This window comes from Rana temporaria, chromosome 3, assembly GCF_905171775.1.
Source record: "Rana temporaria chromosome 3, aRanTem1.1, whole genome shotgun sequence".
Classification (NCBI taxonomy): Eukaryota; Metazoa; Chordata; class Amphibia; order Anura; family Ranidae; genus Rana; species Rana temporaria.
In genome coordinates, this window is record NC_053491.1 from 88,651,109 (window position 1) to 88,671,842 (window position 20,734).

General features: G+C 44.6%; 1 protein-coding gene across 1 annotated transcript in view; it reads left to right on the forward strand.

Moving 5' to 3' along the window:
* The window catches only part of RBPMS2 (RNA binding protein, mRNA processing factor 2), a 44,108-nt gene that overhangs the window by 12,099 nt on the left and 11,275 nt on the right, over window positions 1–20,734 (forward strand). Inside the window, exons 2-6 of the mRNA XM_040342894.1 lie at window positions 14,624–14,701; window positions 16,414–16,452; window positions 16,530–16,592; window positions 18,489–18,639; window positions 18,856–19,001. Coding sequence (XP_040198828.1) covers window positions 14,624–14,701; window positions 16,414–16,452; window positions 16,530–16,592; window positions 18,489–18,639; window positions 18,856–19,001 — 477 coding nt within the window. The remainder of the gene's footprint in view (window positions 1–14,623; window positions 14,702–16,413; window positions 16,453–16,529; window positions 16,593–18,488; window positions 18,640–18,855; window positions 19,002–20,734) is intronic.

Here is a 20,734-nt window from a genome sequence, read left to right on the forward strand (position 1 = left end):
TCCAGGTCCCATTGGTGTACTCTTCCTGTATTAAGAGATCCTGGGAGGATAATGGACTCCTTAGGGGAGTATCCCTGTTTAAGTTGTTGCCATAGAAACATTTGTAAAGGGGAGGAATTGGTAAGATGATCACATCCATGTGGGGTGAAATATTTCTGCACCCAGGCATCTAGGATCGCCCTGGTCATGGGGCTTGTCTCTTTTCTCTGGGAAGAGCCGTGCTGAGGATGAATTGCTGCTATGCGACCTTGCCACCCTCTGTGGGAGCCCAGTTGGGGTTCCAAACGAATATGGGCTTTGCTGTTAAATGGACTCTAGTTCATTTGTGGTATGACCACATTATGGGGCACTTGGTAGGCTTTGCACAGGAATTTTATGGAAGATGTTGCTGATGGCTGATCTGGTTTTTACATAAGTGCTTAAGTCAATCAAGTCTGAAGTCACTTAAGGGGTGCATGTGTGGTGTACCAAAGAATAGGAGGGGGAGGAAGAGAAGTTGGTGAGTGACTGCATTGTAATGTCAGATGGTTAAGTGGCCTGCCAGCAGAAGTTTAGGTGCTATGGCAGGGGGTGACAGGAGGGCCTTGCCATGTTTGAGCTGAGGGGGTTAATTAGTGCCCCATATACAAGGGTATCCCATGGACCTAAAATGCAGGGTGGATAATCTGGAGGGGTGTTTTGATAAAAAAAAAAAAAAAAAAAAAAAAAAATTTTAGTTGCTTTACTCGAGCATTTTATCTAAAGCTTTCTATTTAGGATACATTAATTTCATTTATTCAGCATGAAATTGAGCTTGGTTATGTAGCATGGGGCTGTGTATTCTGTAACATTTACATTTTTGCTAAACCATTTAATGAATGCAAGCTAAGATGACATGCATGTCACAGTAACCATGAGATGACACAAAGTTCAGGCATATTCCATTGTGTTGCAAATCTATGTACGCTACAAACTGTAGGATTGAGCCCACAATTCACATCAGGCTGATTTGACATGTCTAAATCACTTTCCGAATTGGCAGCCATCTCGGCAATGACACCGTTCAAATCAATGCGATGCTAACTTTGCAGTGCCAAATTGGTTCCCAAAAGTTGTTGCTGTACTAATTCTGGTGACTTCAGGGGCTTTTTTTAAAAAAACATCTGTGCAGGAACCAGCACAAAATTCTCTGAAATTGCTCTCAAAGGCAGACTGACATGTGGGTATAGTTCAGGCTTTTGTTTGTTAAAAGTTGGCAGCTACAAAACTGCTGGCTTTTAATGCACTCGCCTGCTCCACGTTTCAGCGCTGCCCGGAGCACAGCTTTTCTCCCCCCTCTCCGGCCGGCGCCTTCATTTCTAGTGTGGGCACCCGGCTGTGACAGTTTTTGGCTTCACGGCCGGGCACTCACTGCGCATGCAGCACTGCGCTCTGAGTGGTCAGGTGATCACCTGGGACATGTCCCAGGAGATTGCCTACAGTGAGGGGCCGCTGTAGGCAATATGACATATCGCCTAAGCGGTCCCTGGGAGGAAGTGGGACAGGAAGTCCCACTGCCCCCCAAAAGAATTGCATGCCAAATGTGGCATGTAAGGGGGCAAGGAGTGGTTTAAGCAGAAGTTCCGCTTTTTGGTGGAACGCCTCTTTAATTGTTCTGATGTTGCTGTTTTACTAACCTGACGGCAAATTCTAAATGAGGAAACCATTTTTGATTCGAACTACCAGCAAGAATAAGTGCATACCTTAAAGAGCACCTGTCATTACTAGAGGTCGACCGATATATCGGTCGGCCGATATCGGCCGATATTTGGCCGTTTTTAAGAAATCGGCATCGGCCGATTATTGTAAAAAAATTGGCCGATTTTCGGCTGCCACGCTAAACCCCGCTCCACGAGAAATGAATCCTTCAGCCACGCTGCTGGTAGCCTGCGCCCCTCCCCCCCTACCTCGACGGGCTGTAGCAGAAAGCAAACTTGTCACAAGCCCGAGCAGCTGCAGTAGTTGCTTGTCTGCGCGAAGAGATCACAAAAGCTTCCTACAGCCCGTCGAGGTAGGGGGGGGCGGGGCCGGCGCGCAGGCTACCAGCAGCGTGGCTGAAGGATTCATTTCTCGTGCTGCTGGAGACTGGGGTAATGTACAGTGTGTACATGTTAGAGCACACACCTCTCCTGTATACACACTCATTTTATATATATATATATCTATATCTATATCTATATCTATATCTATCCATCCCCACCCACGGCCAGCTCCATCCATCCCCCTTCACAATACATCCCCCACCCACAGCCAGCTCGCTCCATCCATCCCCCTTCACAATACATCCCCTACCCACGGCCAGCTCCATCCATCCATCCATCCCCCTTCACAATACATCCCCTACCCACGGCCAGCTCCATCCATCCATCCCCCTTCACAATACATCCCCCACCCACAGCCAGCTCCATCCATCCATCCCCCTTCACAATACATCCCCCACCCACAGCCAGCTCACTCCATCCATCCCCCTTCACAATACATCCCCCCACCCACGGCCAGCTCCATCCATCCATCCATCCCCTTCACAATACATCCCCCACCCACAGCCAGCTCGCTCCATCCATCCCCCTTCACAATACATCCCCTACCCACGGCCAGCTCCATCCATCCATCCCCCTTCACAATACATCCCCCACCCACAGCCAGCTCGCTCCATCCATCCCCCTTCACAATACATCCCCCCACCCACGGCCAGCTCCATCCATCCATCCCCTTCACAATACATCCCCCACCCACAGCCAGCTCGCTCCATCCATCCCCCTTCACAATACATCCCCTACCCACGGCCAGCTCCATCCATCCATCCATCCCCCTTCACAATACATCCCCCACCCACAGCCAGCTCGCTCCATCCATCCCCCTTCACAATACATCCCCTACCCACGGCCAGCTCCATCCATCCATCCCCCTTCACAATACATCCCCCACCCACGGCCAGCTCCATCCATCCATCCCCCTTCACAATACATCCCCCACCCACAGCCAGCTCGCTCCATCCATCACTCTTCACAATGCATCCCCCACCCACGGCCAGCTCCATCCATCCATCCCCCTCTACAATGCATCCCCCACCCACGGCCAGCTGCATCCATCCACCCCCCTCCCTCCATCCACAGCCAGCACCATCCATCTCTCCCCCTCCACAATGCATCCTCCACCCACGGCCAGCTCCATCCCTCCATCCCCCTCGACAATGCATTCCCCACCCAGGGCCAGCTCCATCCATCCACCCCCTTCCCTCCATCCACAGCCAGCACCATCCATCTCTTCCCCTCCACAACGCATCCCCCCTCCAAGGCCAGCAACATCCAGCCATCCCCCTCCACAATGCATCCCCCAGGCACAGCCAGCACCATCTTTCCCCCTCCACAACGCATCTCCCACCCACGCCCAGCACCATCCATCCTCCTCCACAATGCATCCCAATCCAAAAATCAGCCCAAAATATCGGCCGCAAAAATCGGCCTCATATATCGGCCATCGGCTGCCCCGATTTCTAAATATCGGCATCGGCCAGAGAAAAACCAATATTGGTCGACCTCTAGTCATTACAGATCCATCATGGCAGTGCCTGTTGGCAGGCATTGACTCACCTGCTATGTCCCCCACCTTGTGTCACTGCCACATCACCAGCCGTTCCATTAAAGTGAATGGGACTGTCAGTGAGCTGCTGCAGGACAGATGACGGTTGCCCTTTAAAAATTATTTAAATCAAGCCTTTTACTAGTGATTTAAATTGCCTGGAGTCAAATCCACCCTAATGAGCTGTTGTGGAAGTGATGGAGAAACTCAAACATGAAGAGGATCTCTTGTGTCAAAGTCTGTCACGGAGTGAGGTGACATGTCGGGCTGTGCTGGTGTAGGGTACAGGCTCCATGGTTCCCACTCAAAATGGCTGCATCCTTTGGGAGGTTGTAGGAAGTGAAGCACAAGGGGGCTAACTGCAGGAGGAACCCAATGCTTCAATGTGGCCTCGGTCTGTGATGCAGGCATTGTACTGTGACAGAATCGGGTTCCAGAGTTGACCAACACTTGGTGTGCTTGCTCTAAGTTGGCACTCTGCCTTAACAATGATTTTTGCATGTCTGCAGCCTTCCCCTGTAGATTCAGGCACTAGCAAGTGCTATTAAGTCTCCAATTGGGTGCATTTAAGCCCTGGAGAAACATTACTGGACCCAAAATGCTCCTCGGTCTAATGCGGGTCAGTTGTGTATTAAAGAGTTGTTGACCCTAATGCTGAATGATTGTTTATTTTATAGCTACTTTGGACTCCTGCATGAGATAATGTATTATATTCATCTCAATTCATTCCCTGTGGTCCATTGTATATAGGAACTTGGCCACCCTCTTGAGATGGGGCTATGGCAGGGGTGTTAACCTTTTTGACATTCCTGTTTTTACATTAAAATTTTGGGGCATGCTATAAAGATGGCGGAGCAGAAAGTCGGGCCGATCACAAGTTTAACACTGATATAGATGTACCTGTGAGTAATCTTTCTTATAAAAGAGGGAAACGTGAAACTAGAGGGATATCCGACTGATAATGTGTGGAAAATGACTATACTGGAAGTATAAACACCGCACTACTATGAAAAACTTATAAAATGCAGCCAACACCACAGAATAGATCAATTCTGAAAAACAAACAAAATAAAACAAAGTGTAGCGCTAATTATAAGTGAAATGAAGGATTGGGTATTTTGAAAATTATCCAATCATAGAAAAGTGTCCATATGAAACACGTTAAAGTAGTCCATAAACATAAACTGTGAAAAAATTAGTAATCCTCAAAATTCAGTTCAAAGTGGATAAATGTGCAAAAAACTTCAATAAAGAAATGATGATAAATCTTCATAGGTAAAAAAGATGTGTAAATCCAGCACCGAAGTAAATGGAGGCTTACCAGAAGCTGTGGACCCAGAATAGGCATATACCTAATGGGTCAATTGCGCTTAAAGTTGATGATACCAGCGAGGAGGTGAAGTCCAACACAGGATCAGGTGAAAGTCGGTTCAGAGGCACCTTGTATTAGGTTGTAGACTTGGGTCCATATGGAGGTTCGGATACTCAATACTTTACAACCCCCTTTAAAACTTAACTTCAAGCTCCATGCAGATTGGCAACCCACTGCAATGCAAATTATCCATTAAAAACAAATTTTGATCAGCATAAGTGGTTTCTATGGTCTCATGCTCCTTTGCAGTCCACTCTATGCGACCGATATCAAAGCTGTTTATTCTGTCCCTGAGGGGCGGCGGCGGGTTCCTTCCTCCCAGCCCCAGCCTGCAGCTCTACTTCCCAGGTCTCGCTTACCTGCCTGGGCGCAACCTAACCCGACCTGAGTAGCAGTTGCCTCTCTCCTCACAGGATGCAGCAGTGGTTCTTGTGAGTGGATTCAGCAGAGCCACACTAGGTCTATATGCTCACAGGCATTAACCCACACCGCAAATGGCTTTCTATGAGGTTACTGGGATACGGGGATGAGCCAGGAGTTCTGACGGGGTACCCTGGCAGAGGTTTGTTGGCCATACTATGCAATACAATTTTTTAGAGCATGTGTTCTCAACCTGTCATACTTGCTGTGCAGTGGATTTTCAAAGGGTATACCCCAATTTAATTATCTGGTCCCCCCCACTTGTGCCCCTATCCCCCTCCCTGCTGAGCACCCCCAATAGCAAGCCTCTTGCTATGAGGGCACCTGAGCAGGCTCACTGAATACACACAGCAGTGACTCTGCCCTTCTCTCCTCACTGGCTGAAATTAGATGAAGCTGCTGCTTTCATGCACATTGCTGGGTCAAGATTGGGCTCAGGTAAGAGGCTGCAGGGCTAGTGTGTACACACCTTGAGCCTTTACAACCAGCTTAAGCCGTATCCATGTTTTGCAGTCTATAGAATATCCTGGCAACTAAAGGATTTGGGTGAAGAATCTGCAGTTATCACTGAGGCTCTTGTATTGTAGGTTTATATTTGATACCAAATTTGTACAGAACTGGATAAAGGGCAATAGTAATTGGTGCCCTCGGGGTTAACGGAACATGTTCAAGAGTAAACCTAACCATTTTAAGGTGATGCAACAAGTAAAAACGCATATGTGGAGTCCGTGTGCCGCGCACCCCAAAAATGCAAAAACAAAAATGGGAAGGTCCCCCAGTGGGGTTTTTTAGCGGCATGATGTTCTCAATAAATAAGAGTGGTTGGATGATATTGAAGTTAAAATCTTTACTTGGTTTCAACATTAAATTACAATAAAATGTACAACATGGTTGGAGCATTTGTAAAATAATGTAGATAATATACATATAGTACACTCTGATTATACATGAAAATAACAGTGGCAAAAATCAACACACGTTACATCATGATTCAATTGTTTCCATATGAGTACCCCAAATTTTATGTTGAAACCAAGTAAAGATTTTAACTTCAATATCATCCAACCACTCTTATTTATTGAGAACATCATGCCGCTAAAAAACCCCACTGGGGGACCTTCCCATTTTTGTTTAGGTGATGCAACTTATAAAATGGGACATTGTAAGGCAGTTCATTAATTTCAGCCTGAAACTGCTGCAGAAAGGAAAATGCATGCAGGAAACTATTGCAAAAAGTGCCTAACTGAAAAACTAAGCTTCTTTCTATATCACGGTGTATACAATTGACTGGGGTCCATTTTTACTGAAATGCATTTTAACCAATTAAAGTGGAGTTCCACCCAAAAATGTATCTTCTGCTTTAAGCAGCACACATTTGTGTAAACCCTTTTTAGAGGGTTCCAGCTGCCACTTCTCCCTGGGCACTGCATTTCCAGAAGGAAGTTTACCTCTTGCCTGTCCCCCACATATGTAACCGTAAAATCGCATGTCTCAATGACCTCTGTACACATGGTTCCCCCCTCCTGAGGGACATTCCTGAACTTCCACTCAGGAGGAAGTGCCCACCCATATATGTACAGTGGCTGGGTGGGAAGTTAAAGAACACTGCAGATATGTGCATAAATTTTATGAATCTGTTTTACATCCACTTGCCAACTGTCACAGATGCACTGCAACACAATGACTCTCCTGGACAAAATCCCATACGGGCATGCTCTACCTATTTTCAGCCACTACAGGGCACACGCCCACAGCAAGGAACCTGATGTGCATGGCCAGAGGGCACAATCAATGCTAGCCGTGTGCTTTAATGCCAGCGTGTCCCTGGGCTGTCAGGAGCCATATAGTTTGTTACGAAAGTAGAAAAAACCTAATGGCTTGTCTCCTAGTCACTTTTCCACACAACATTCTGAGGAAATATGCATTTAACCCCTAATAACCCCATCCCTGCTAGTGACAGTTGCACAGTAATCGGTGCATTTTTATAGCACTGATCGTTGTATAACTGCCAATGGTCCCAAAGTGTCAAGTCTCCAATCTGTTTATCTGCAGTACTGCTAAAAATCAGATGACCCCATTGGTAGTAAAAAATGCCAAATCTTCTCCATAGTTTGCAGACGCTATAAATTTTTACTGCAGAAGTGATTAAATGCCACCGAACAAAGCTCCATTTGTGGGAAAGACACAAATTGTTTTTGGGTACAGTGAATGACTGCAATTGTCGGTTAAAGCGACGCAGTGCCAAATTGTAAAGTGCTCTGGTCAGGAAGGGGGTAAAATCTTCCAGGACTAAAGCGGTTAAGCAATCCCAGGAGATGTCCCTGTGCTCAGGTGGTTGTCCTCAGCTGTGGAGATTTCTCTAGACTGTCTGGGGGGCTGTACATCCCTCCACTCATGTTGCCTCTCCCTGCTGTACAGTGACATCATCAGATTCCTGCCCTCTGTTTTCTACAACCTTCTAAAGCTCACATTTACACATTAGCGCCCCGGCAGGCCATATCGCCGGGGCCCGTGATGTGCCGCACCTGGAACCCGCGAAGAACCCCGAGTAATGGCCTCCACAGAAATGCCCCTCCCAGCATGCTCTTCGAGGGAAAACTCTAATTGGCTGCTGTGAAGATTTAAAATTTAAATAAATCAAACACAGATGAGAGCAAGTGTCTCATCCTACTAATTTTAACATGGCACCTGTATGGATAAGTACACAGGCGCTACATTTATAAAATTGGTAACCTGCACTGGGCAATTGTAGAGTAGCCTCGGTTATCTTCAGTACCCACTGGTGCACCCGACCCCCCCCCCCCATAGCAAATAGCTAGCTATGGGGCACACCTGCATGCTCTAAAACATCACCTGCATCTATAGACTGACAGAGTGGCCCTGCTCCATCACATGAGCTGCCTCACCCCTGTGAGTGGGGACAGGACAGACGGTACAGGGCTTGATTAATGCAATACTCAGTAAGTATAAGGGGTGGATGGAGGGGGCAATACAGCTACCAAATTTTCCTCAATGCATTTGTAAAGTTTAGGCTTTAAACTAGAAAAATAGAGGTTGGTCTTGGTGGCTGGTGACAGTATCTAGGCACATTTTGGGAAAGGACCCTGATGGATTAAACTGTGGGCCCAAAGTATTGGTCTTGGCTCCAAGTTTGGTTTTATATATTCTCTGTACTTGAGCATGAAAAGTAGGTCTAATGTCAAGTATTTCAGTCGGCTAGTGCAAAGCCCATGTAATGTGCTTTATTCTGCTATTGCCAGGCCACGCTTGTGTCATTATTGGCCTTTTAAGCTGGCTATACACTGATTAAGATTGCTGCTGGCTCAATCATTCTATTTGACAGTTTGGTTTCCTTGTTGGAAGCAGCCGCCAGAATTTTCAGCCAACGGCACCATAAATTAGATGCTGGCAGTGCAGCTATAGAACGGTGGTTCCTGAATTCTGATCCCGTGGTGAACTCTAAGGATATTGAGTACAAAAATCCTGTTTTCTGTGTGCATACAGAAGTTTTTTTTTTTTTTTTTTTTTTATAATTTCCCAATTTTGGATTCTTTTGTTTAATCTCCCTACATGGCTTAAACAATTTGCCAATGGTTTGCTGCTGGAGTGCTGTGCAGTAGATTTCCAGTATCTGTATTTGTTTAGAACCTTATAAGTACTTTTGCATCATAACATTCCAATTGACTTCAGTCAGCATCGGCTCTTACTCGATGTACATGTAGCAGGCTTCCCTGCCAGAGCTTCAGTCTGACTAAAACATTGCTTGCCCAAACTCTTAAGGGTAGCAAAAATACCTGCTTAACAGTTTTGTCTTGAGATACTGTGTGGTATGTGGGTGTTAACACAAGGTTGGCTCATACAAATGTAATAACTTGGTACATGACATGTGGTTTCATGATACAAAAGGGAGCAGGTAACAATGAAACCTTACATGGTATCGTGTCTAAAACCTCAAACAATTATCAGTATTGGTGCTAATATACAAAAGATGTAACAAATACAACCAGTTGTATATTGCATAATACAGTACATGGGTAAGTATGGGGGGATAGGAGCGGTTCGCAGCACAATTGGTTTCAAGCAAAGGCAATGAATCTGTAGTATGCTATCATTGGGGCACCTCACCCCATTGCTGGCCATATCTCAAACCTTATCAAGCAGTTGGGCCCCTTAGTTTAGACTATCTATAGCTGTAGGTCAAAACGGCTTCCATGTGGAATAGATGGTCTTTCTATCACAGAAGGCAGAGTAATAGGAAAACCTTATAATTCACATTCCCAGAATCAGAGGGTCTAAACTGTATAGTGCAAGAGTTTTGTAAGATATCAATGCAGTGAGTGCTGACAATCACTAAAGACTCCAGTAATTTACAGCTCACTGCATTGATTATGTATCTTACTACAAAACGTGTGTGGCCGATCCGCCCTATAGGCTCACTATGCAAGCCGCTTGGGGCCCCCGCAAAGCTGCAGAGGGCCCCCCAAATTACTAGAGGCCCTGCCTGGTGAGAAGGCATTTTCGGCCCCTCACCCCGCTTCTCAACTCGCTGGCTGCATTCGAGAAGAGGTAAGTCATCACCCCCTGCTTTTCACTTTAATGTAATATGTCATTTCCGACAGCGCCCCCCACTTAACTTTAATGTGACATGTAATTTTGCTTAGGGCCCCAGGGAGGTCAGGATCGGCTGTGTGTGTGATTATATATATATATATATATATATATATATATATATATATATATATATATATATATATATATATATATATATTTTCATATTCGGATCCAGCTTGTATGTATATGTGCCAATATAAATCTGTATAGTCTCCCAACTTATAAGGCAGGTTGCCTCAACATTGCCCTATTTGACCTCCTGGGGGTGTATTACACATGATGGATAACTTTTTTTTTTTTTTTTTTTTTTTTTTTTAAAAGCTGTGGAGACGTGTCTCTAGCGGAAATTACAGGGGGTGGGGGATATTGCTTTACTCCGATCAGGATACATTGAGATCCTTATGCCAGACATTAAAGTTACTCAACTTTTTAAAGATGTCAATATTTAACTTGAGATTGAGTCTCTACTTTGAGATGAGTAATGAGTAGGAAACTGGGTCTGGCATGCCTGAATTTGAAGGCTCTAAAAGGGAAAAGCCAATTTGGCAGGGGAAAGATCTTTCTATCAAAAGTGAGCAAGCATCCTTCAGGCATAGTATAATGTATCATTTCTTTTACCAGAAGTTTTGATCAGGTACAGATGGAGATGAACAGTGTCCCCCCCCCCCCCCCCCCCCCCCCCCACAAGTCTAGTGGGACAATCCTTCCCAAGTCTTGCTCACTGTCTCCAATTAATGTTAACGTCATGCCCGAGACTGTGGCCGGAAGTGGTGCAAATACCTGTCTTTAGACAGGTATCTGCACCCCCTCCCCCCTGAAAGGTGTCAAATGTGACACCGGAGGGGGAAGGGTTCCGATCAGCGGGATTTCCACTTTAGGGTGGAGCTCCGCTTTAACACTTTTCATTGTCTTGGCAAAATTATATTTGCATGGATGACTGACTTGAGAGACTTGAAGTTGGTGCACCCAGACAGCAGTCAGAATATGTGGGCATGCAATACACTAGTTCCATACCCACTGCCTGAACAAAGGTGCAATTTATCCATGTCACTCTTGCACAAACGCTGTATCGACGTACAGATTACTGCTTTCTGTAAAATGCAGCTTGTCAAAACGGCCTTTATTTTATATAATCTAAGTAAAAAAAATATTCTGCCTAATGCCTCAAAGGGTCTGCTAGTATTAAGATGTAGACTTTGGACTCCTGCTGCCAAAGTGATGTACAGATGTCCTCTCCAAGCAACCATGCATAACCAACTAAACGGCCTGCTTTGAAGCCCAGATGCAGCCCTTGTGGTGTCTACCATTTCTTTTGCACTGATTAGACAGAACTGGTAAATATTTTAGAGGTTGGAGAGATTGGTCCTGATGTTTACTGTTTTGCCCTAACTCAGACAGAAAATATCCCTGGTGACTTGATAAGTGAGCTGCTAACATGTGTGGAAATAAAAGCCTGTGACAGGTTTGGTTATGGGAGTACAGCTGAATGACGTTGCTGGGAAGGAGCAATATGTAAACACAAACCTAGGATGGCTTTTGTCTTTAGCCCTTGTTGGTTTTTTGCTGGTTAACTTTTGCTTCATTGATGATATTTTCCTTTTGGTACATAAATTCATCTAATCATTGCAGTTTCTACATATGTAGATATCCCTGGATGTTTCTAAAGGTCTTAATCACTTACCAGGTTTATTGATATAGACTGTTAATTCATTTTATTTAATTCTGTATAATGCACACAAGTGTAAATCCTGTATCGTCTTCAGTTTCCTCATTGAGCATCATGATGCTGGTATGACAATGGTAGTCTGACCACTTCTTTGTTAAGAGAAAAAAAAAAACTTCACTTCTCAGATCACCTTGCACATGGATGTAATTTACATTGTATTTACCTGTGTACTTCTGTATACATGGTAAATTACTGTGCTCTTTTCTGCGTCACTTTCCAGATCTTAATGCAGATGTCCGATGCCTAAAATTGGTAGACCATCATTGCAACTGTAGCGTGTTTTGCTTAAATGCTGCTAGTTCTAGCTACTAGAAATATATTTTCATATACAGTGTTGGCATGGGAAGTTTAATTGTAGACCTCTTGAATCCCTTAGGGCTCTTTCACACGTCCGTTCAGTTTTTCAGATCAGTTTTTTTTTCATCAGTTGATCGGTTTTTGCGTCAGTTTTTGCGTCAGTTTTTGCGTCAGTTTTTGCGTCAGTTTTTTTTTTTCTTTTTGGGCTTTTTACATAGAAAAACGGATGTTAGCGGAACGGATGATAAACGGATCATCCGTTAACGTCCGTTTTTCGTCCGTTCCGTTTTTTAGACGGAAGAAAAATAGGGTTTTCTTCCGTCCAAAAAAACGGAACTGAACGCAGACGGATGCTAACGGACGTTAGCGGATGCTCATCCGCTAACGGACGCTAGCCCATAGGGAAGCATTGCGGTCCGTTAACGGACGTCCAAAAAACGGACGAACGGAACGGACGTGTGAAAGAGCCCTTAAATTTCTTCCCTTCTAATCTCCCTACCACACAGGGGCGGACTGACAACTCATGGGGCCCCTGGGCAATAGGATATTATGGGGCCACACAGTATACATACACACTGAAAAGGTACTGGAGAGGCAGGGCAGCAATCATCGGTTTTAAAAAAATAAACTTTTACATACTGTCCCTGGTTTTACTGAGGCTGGCAACCCTGATGGGGTCCTCGGGCAGTGGCCGAATGTTCAGTCCGCCCCTGCTACCACATTAAACAGTTTGGAAGAGTTCCAACAACCTACTGAGAGGGTTGATTTTGAACTCTCCCAGGAGACGAGCATTAATGTGACTGGCTATATAAGGAGCTTGTATAATGGGTCAGCAATATATAAATGCAGGTTTAGGAAAGACTTCATGGTATTTATGGAATAGTCTGCCTGGTTGACAGAGGGACCAAATGTAACCATGATCTAAACTTTGAGGCTTGGTGCTGTCTCGAACACAGCTGTCAAAATGGGCTAGCATATACAAACGTTATCTGGTAAATGTAGGATATTGATGCCAAAATTCCCCCACACCTCTCCCTTGGTGAACCTGCATGTGGGCCGTCGGTGCAGACATGCCTGCAGGGGGTAGCCGTGTGGTTGGTTGTGGCCATGTTTCTCAGACTCGCTGGCACTATGTACTGGGTCACATGTAAGCCTTGACTGCATTGGACACTTTGGTACAGGGTCAAATTTCTCACACACTAGGGGTACTTGTAATTTGTGCTGTCTTCACCAATGCCCTTGGACAAGGCTGAGGCTGCTGTGGGGAATGCTCATCCTTTAGATCACAACATTTTCTATGCACTGTAATGGAATGTGCACTGTAATACTATAGATAAATGTACACCTTCTGCATTACTTTTTGGAGGGACATGCTCCACTACAATCCCCAGTAGCAAGGTGGGCTCCTGCTGTGCACTCAACTCTGGGGGGAGGAAGTGTCCAATCTGAAGCCAAAAATGTATTGGCCTAGAGCAGGCATGTCCAAAGTCTGGCCCGGGGGCCAATTGCAGCCCCCCTGGTGATTTAATATGGCCCCCTGGGGATTTGGAGATTAGATATAGATATAGATATAGATATAGATATAGATATAGATATAGATATAGATATAGATATAGATATAGATATAGATATAGATATAGATATAGATATAGATATAGATATAGATATAGATAGCCATTGCAGCCTGACATGTGCCCTGGGGGCCACAAAAGATATACCGTATTTATCGGAGGGGACAGGACGTGCGCCGTCAGATTACATGAAGAGAATCTCCTGTTTACTCGACGGTGTCTGTAATAGGAAGTCCTGTTTCCTGGGATGCCATTGGATGACTGTTCTGTTTATCATAGGAGGTGGGACTTTGTATTGGAGGCCACAGAGCAAACAAGAAATTCTCCTGTTTGTAATCTGACAGCACTTATCCCCTCTGAGGCTGCGTTCATGGCAATGGTGAGGCTGCGTTTGTTATACGCTGATAAATACGGTATATCCAAATAACACGCCCAAGCTCATCTCTTCACCACATGCAGCCACAAAGGCAAGAGAATTCTTGTTGGGCAGTGTATTAGTGCTCGGACGAACACACTTAGACCGAATTTTAATGGTTCAACGAATGTCAGGCAAAATGGTTGGCCCTTGAGCATGTTCACTTCATCAAATGTGGCCCTCTTTGAAAAAAGTTTGGACACCCCTGGCCTAGAGCCTTTCAATGGCTCCTAATCAGTTTTGTGGGTTCACAAATATTGTACAAGAGTTTTTAGCTTGGCACTGACTATTCACCAGTGTTGCCTTTTGGGCCCCCCTGCAGAGCTAATCTTCCCTATTGCATTAGACTTGCCATGCCTTTTGCCCGGTCTCTTAAAAGGGGACCACCTTGTAGCAACAAGGCTTTGCTTCCTGTGTCAAGATGAAGCTTTCAAAACGGTCCCTTCACCATAACTGCTAGAATTCTGAAATGTTGTAGTGTTTTGCCTGCTCTCAGTAGTGCAAAACGGCTCTTGGCCATAAAGTCTAAGTTTTGACAAGTGTAGCATGTGGAAGACTTGCAATAAAAAATTAAGCAGAATTATTTTAACACTTGCCACTTAATTTTACAGGTTCGTACCCTCTTTGTCAGTGGCCTACCTATAGACATCAAACCCAGAGAACTTTATCTGCTATTTCGACCATTCAAGGTAAGGCTAACTGGTTCATTTACATTTTTTGATTCTTCTTTTTTGACTTCTAACATGGCTTGCTATATTCCGTTTGCTTAAATGATGTAAGTTTGCTTCATCTTGACTGCACTTTTCTTATCTTGTACATAAACACCAAGTGTGCATGCAGCCAAAAACTTTTCTAGTTTGTGCAGGGGGGGGGGCGGCGGGGATGGTATTGCTATGTTGGTTTGCTGCTCTTTGACACAAAAACAAAGATCTATTTCAAGTTAAAGTGGTTGTTAATCCCAAAATAAAAACCTGTGAGACAAGGGCATAATGAGCTAGTATGACTAGCATACTAGCTCATTATGAATTGCTTGCCTTAGATTGGAGTCATGCTCGTGTCCCCCTCTGGCTGCAGACATCTCTCCCGGAGGTTACTTCCAGGTATAGGCGCTGTGATTGGCCGGAGCGGCGATAACCTCACACTACACTGGAGCCATCAATGCCGGCATTCCCAGTGTGCTGATGTCTACCGTAGATATCGGTGCATTTTTTTTTTTTCTCTGCAAATATCTCCTTAGCAGTGTGGGTTAAGATTTCTTGCACCTACAGGTAAGACTTAGGCTTGCCTGTAGGTGCAAGTAATCAGAGGGTTTACAACCACTTTAAATTGACTATGCATGTTAACTTGGCTTTCCCTCACCTTTCTGTTTTGACTAAAACAGAATGTGATCAAATTGTCTTGGGTGCTGCAATAAACATAATTGATTCTCTTTCCAATCCTGCTAAAACTATAAAAGGCTTTGGTTGCATCGTTTGGTTTCATAACCTATATGAAGAGATGACCTGAGGATTATAACCTGTGTTAAACTGCAAAACCTCTTATCTGGCCTGGTATTGGCAAGTGAAAGACAATGCGTGATTAAAATGCTTACTAAAGCAGACTTGGCTAAAGATTTTGTGTTGGTAAATGTAGTGCTTTTTATATAAAAAAAATGTAACTGGTTAATGCATTAGATTGTATGGCTATTCTGAAGTTTCAATCTAAAGAAAATGGAAAAACTATAAAGGTGTTATCTAACATTGAAGAATGTAAAATCTATTCTGCAGCTTCTGGTTCCTCTTCTGTTACTGGGAGAGAACCTTATCAGGTGGGAAGTATAATGCTGGGTGGTTACAATCCCTTAGTTCTAAGAGGTAACTGGTTTATTTTTCTTTTCCCTCCTTTGCCTGAACTGGGGGTCTAACTACAGTGAAAGGTACCATTTCAGATTCCACCACTCTGCCACTGTACATAGATCAAATGATGGGCAAAATTGACTTGGATTTTACACTTTAAAATGTACTTCATTGCTGCTTAATGTCCTGTTGCTGAACTTGACACACTTTAAAAGTAACTCACAGGGTATATAATCTGGCATTTTAAAGTCTGTATGCCCATGTCAATTTATCTAATCTCATCCTTAAAAATTGCACAGCATACGCACAAATTCCACACTGACAGAGCACAGCCTTAGGCACTGCTGGGAAATATAGGTACCACTTGAGTTCTGCTACTTGGGACCACAGCACCACCCCATGGCAGAGGGTGCAATTACAGCCTCTCTGCAGCTTGTCACTGCTGTCCCTATTAGCTGTCCAGATTACCCTTTCCTAGTATCCAGCACATCCACTCTCCAAAGCTGCAATACCACATGCTTCACCTGCCGCTTAAAGCTATTTAACTTTTTTTGTTCTGCTTTTAGGGTTATGAAGGATCATTAATCAAGTTAACCTCAAAACAGGTAAATGGTTTATTCAGACTGAAGAATTGCAATCACTTGCTGATCAACAGTCTTCTAACATGTTCTCTCTTCTGCAGCCTGTAGGCTTTGTTACCTTCGACAATAGAGCTGGGGCTGAAGCTGCAAAGAATTCCTTAAATGTAAGTACACCACTTTTTTTTTTTTTTTTTTTTTTTTTTTGATCCACTTTTGTCAAACAAGTTGACGAATCTGTCAGATAAGCGTGCTGGAAAACCAGCAGCTGATTGGCATGTTCTGTCAAGGGGGGGCTAACCCCCTATCAATACACAACAGCTCTGCAGAGAGACGTCTGCACAAATCTTCAGGCTTCAGGCAACAGATTAAATGTGTGTGTGTGTGACATTTTTAAACATTTTGCAATGTATAAGTTATTACAAAATCAACAGTGAATCCGGCTAGGGGCTGTACCCAAATGGCTTTGTGTTTCTGCCATTTGGTCACTATTTATATACACAAAGACCAATATTTCTGCTATAAAACCTATCCAAAAAAAAATCCCACTGAATGTAGATGGCATCTACTGACATGTTAAATACTAGTAATGGCAGTGATCAGCAATAGTAGGACTGACGTTAAAACTTCAGCAATTTTTCTACAATTCACAACCCACCATACTTGGCACCCTGAAGTAAAACATAAGCCCTCCCTGATGCTGTGTATTAGGTGGGCCCTACATGTGTAGTGGCTGTTTTTCTAGTTGGAATTTTTCCCTGGGAAGGGAGTGTTGGTTGGAGTTCAGCTTAAATTACGCTATTTAAATATACTAGTACAGGGGTGCCCAACCTTTTGAAGAGCGGGGGCCACTGAAGCGACTTAATAACCGGTTGCAGGCCAAAATTGATGGAATGGGCAGGTGAATGGTCTGTGTCCATGCAGCATATTTTTTTAAATCAGATTGGAGGTAAGTGGGGTACCCAGTTTTTTGGGGTCAGCAAACTCCCCCGCAATGTGGCACATAGCCGCTACTGTGACAGGGCTGTGGTGTCCTCTCCTGGAGTGTGAGCAGCAGCTCCTCCAGTGTGCGCTTCCTCTGCAATGTGTCTTCTGCCAAAGTGCTAGACATCAATGGGATCGCATGATGCTTTGGCCAATCGGGAAACGGGTCTAGCAGACATGCCTCCTGATTGGTGTGGAGGAGCTTTAGTGTGATTAATGGCAAAAATGTATTTGCTATGGTCGCACAACTGTGTGGGTTCGGAGCACAATGCAGATTAAAGGGAAAAGGTTGTTGCGCTAAAATAAAAAATCTAAACAGAAAAATTGAGGAAAAATTAATTATGGAGCCAGTAACCCAAGTCAATGCGGGACTAAAGAGGATAAGCTCAGTCCAATGCAGATTAATTTGAAAGCAGCCTAGTAACCACTGCAGACGGAAATGCCAATTTATACTCTGATTTCAGTAATAAACTTTTAATAACAGTCTTCCATTCAGTTTTCCCTGGCTGTTGCTGTCCCAAGCAGAGTGTATTTGGTATTGAATGTGACAGGAGCTGGCGTTATACAGGAAGCATCAACTTGTACTGCTCTGCAGCTGCTTGCTTTCTCTACCGCCGGCCTCATTCACAATACTGATGCTCTGGAATGGTGGGTTGGCGATCTGAGCTTGCCCAACCATTCCAGAGCAGGTCATGGGCCACATCAGAGCTCCGCATGCCGCTGGTTGGGCACCCCTGTACTAGTGCAGTATAGCAGTGTTTTTTTTTTTCTTTGGTATGAAAGGTGTCTTAAGCTGATCGTTTTAAGAACACCTGCCAGTGTTGGTCTGTCCATCTCTGTAACTGCAAGAGCTTTTCTGTTAAAGAAAATGGTGACTGGATCACCAGATGAAAATCTAAATTGGCCTAAAAGAGAACAAATTTTCCTTATAATATAGGAAATGTATCCATGATATATCTTGAGCACATTGCAGTAAGTGGAAAGCGCAAGTTGCGTTTTATGGGAATATATTCTATGTAGCAACTGCAGATTTGGCGTGGAATAAATTTCTTATGACATTTTATTTATATTTTCCTTAGGGCATCCGATTTGATCCAGAGAACCCACAAACCTTAAGGCTAGAGTTTGCAAAGGCCAATACAAAAATGGCTAAGAATAAGTTAATGGCTACACCTAATCCCACAAACTTCCACCCTGCACTTGGAGCACATTTCATTGCACGAGATCCATGTAAGTTGTCTGTCCTATTTACTGCTTCTAAAATGTCACTTTGCAATAAGACTGAACTGAGGTATCTGTTTACTATAATACAATTTGCAGTTTCCTTGTGATCCTAAACCTTATTTGACAGATCTTAAACTGGTTACTCAACTAAACCATATTACACATGCAGGTTTACTATATTTTTTTGACACTATACCCTAACTTTTTTTTTTTTTTCTACAGATGACCTAACAGGTGCTGCACTTATCCCAGCCTCCCCAGAAGCCTGGTCTCCCTATCCACTATACACTACAGAGCTGGCACCAGCAATTCCACATGCTTTTACATACCCAGCAGCAGCTGCTGCAGCAGCAGCCCTCCATGCACAGGTAAGAATTCTCCTTGGTTAATTTTCTAAGACACTTGGTGGCTTTTTTTTAATAGGTTATGAAGTTATAAATGACTTTTTTGAGAATTTACATTTCTTTATCGTTACATCACGGGACACAGAGCGGCATTCATTACTATATGGGTTATATGGAGTACCTTCAGGTGTAGACACTGGCAATCTTCAAACAGGAAATGCCCCTCCCTATATAACCCCCTCCCATAGGAGGAGTACCTCAGTTTTTACGCCAGTGTCTTAGGTGTTAGTCATGGTTTAGCTTGCCTCCGCATCCTTGGGATTAGGTGAGCTACCGGTTCTGTCCAAAAAAGCCTGCGCGCTAAAGTGGTCAGTAACCGGACCCCAAACCCTTGGGGTATAGCCCATAATGCTTTCTTTTTAAGAGAGCTGGACCCTGGGCCCAGAACTTAGAAAACCTTTGGGGCGCCTAATGTTTTCTGTTTGCCAGGGTGCTGTATGGGCCCAGGACAGTGGATCCTTCATGGAAGAAGAAGGTTCCCAGGGCCTGAAGGTCTAGACATCCCCACGGAGATGGGGGAAGATTGGACCTCTTGCTTGGCAAAGTCCTGCGGCATGGAGCAGGTAAGTGAGGGGAAAAACCTGCGGGGCTTGGCTCTTAGCAAGTTTTTTCTGGGAGGTCACAGGGGACATGCCTAAGGTTATGCATTGCATCTGGCAAACCAGTCACATATCATGAAGATAGGATGGCTCTATATGTTATATTTCCCCATAAAAAGTGACCTCCCTGGTAGTGTTGGAAAAGCTGTGTATGGGGCCTTTTATGTACAAGTGTATGTGTGTGTCAGAGAGCTATGCTTACCTGCAAGCCTCCAGGCGATGCTCTATCCAGTCCTCTCCCTCATGCCTGCAAGGCAGGCAAAACGCTGACCTCCTCGTGTGTTCCAGGCCTGCGGCTGCAGGAACAGAGAGGCCCTTCCTCCCAACCCCCCCCCCGTCGGCGGGCGCGCGCGCGGTGCGCGTGCACGTGTTATAGACGCATTTGGCGCCGTTTTAGCTGGGGGGGGAAGGGCGGGTCAGTGGTTTAAAGGAAGGGGCGGCCCTTCCTTAGATGCCACAGCTCATTCATTTCTCTGGCTTAAGGGAGGAAGGACTGGAGTGAAGCACGGGGCGCTGAGGACACACAGTGGCCAGAAAGAATACTACAGTCTTCAGAAGATTGTGGTTTAGCCTAGGAATAGGCTGGTTTTCTTTTCCATCTCATAGTCTTTTCTTTGGCAATACTACTCAGGGGGATAGAATGTTTTTTCTTGCCTAGATTGAAAAAAAAAAAAAAAAAAAAGAAGAAAAGTTTTTCTTTTAAAAAAAAAAAAAAAAAAAAAAAAGTGTCATCTAGGGTAGAGGAAACATTTTTTATTCCCCAAACAGGTGTTTGGGCATTTAACTATTATAAGTCCCAGGTACCAATAAGTAGCAGGTGTACCTCGGTATTGTACCATGGCATCAAGATCAGAGGGTACAAAAGGTGGGGATTCCCCCGCAGAATCTGAGGTCTCGGATAGAGCTATGCCGCTGCTTTCCCCACAGGGAGCCTTTGGGCCATCGGGGTCTGGGGCTAGAGCTGACGCGAGTCAACCCAACCCTAAGGTGGTCACGGAGGAGGTGTTACTCGCCTCTTTAAATGAGATGCGGAGAAGCATGGGAGAAATGATAGCCGCAGCCATGCGGGGTAGTAAGCGGAATAGATCTCCGTCACCC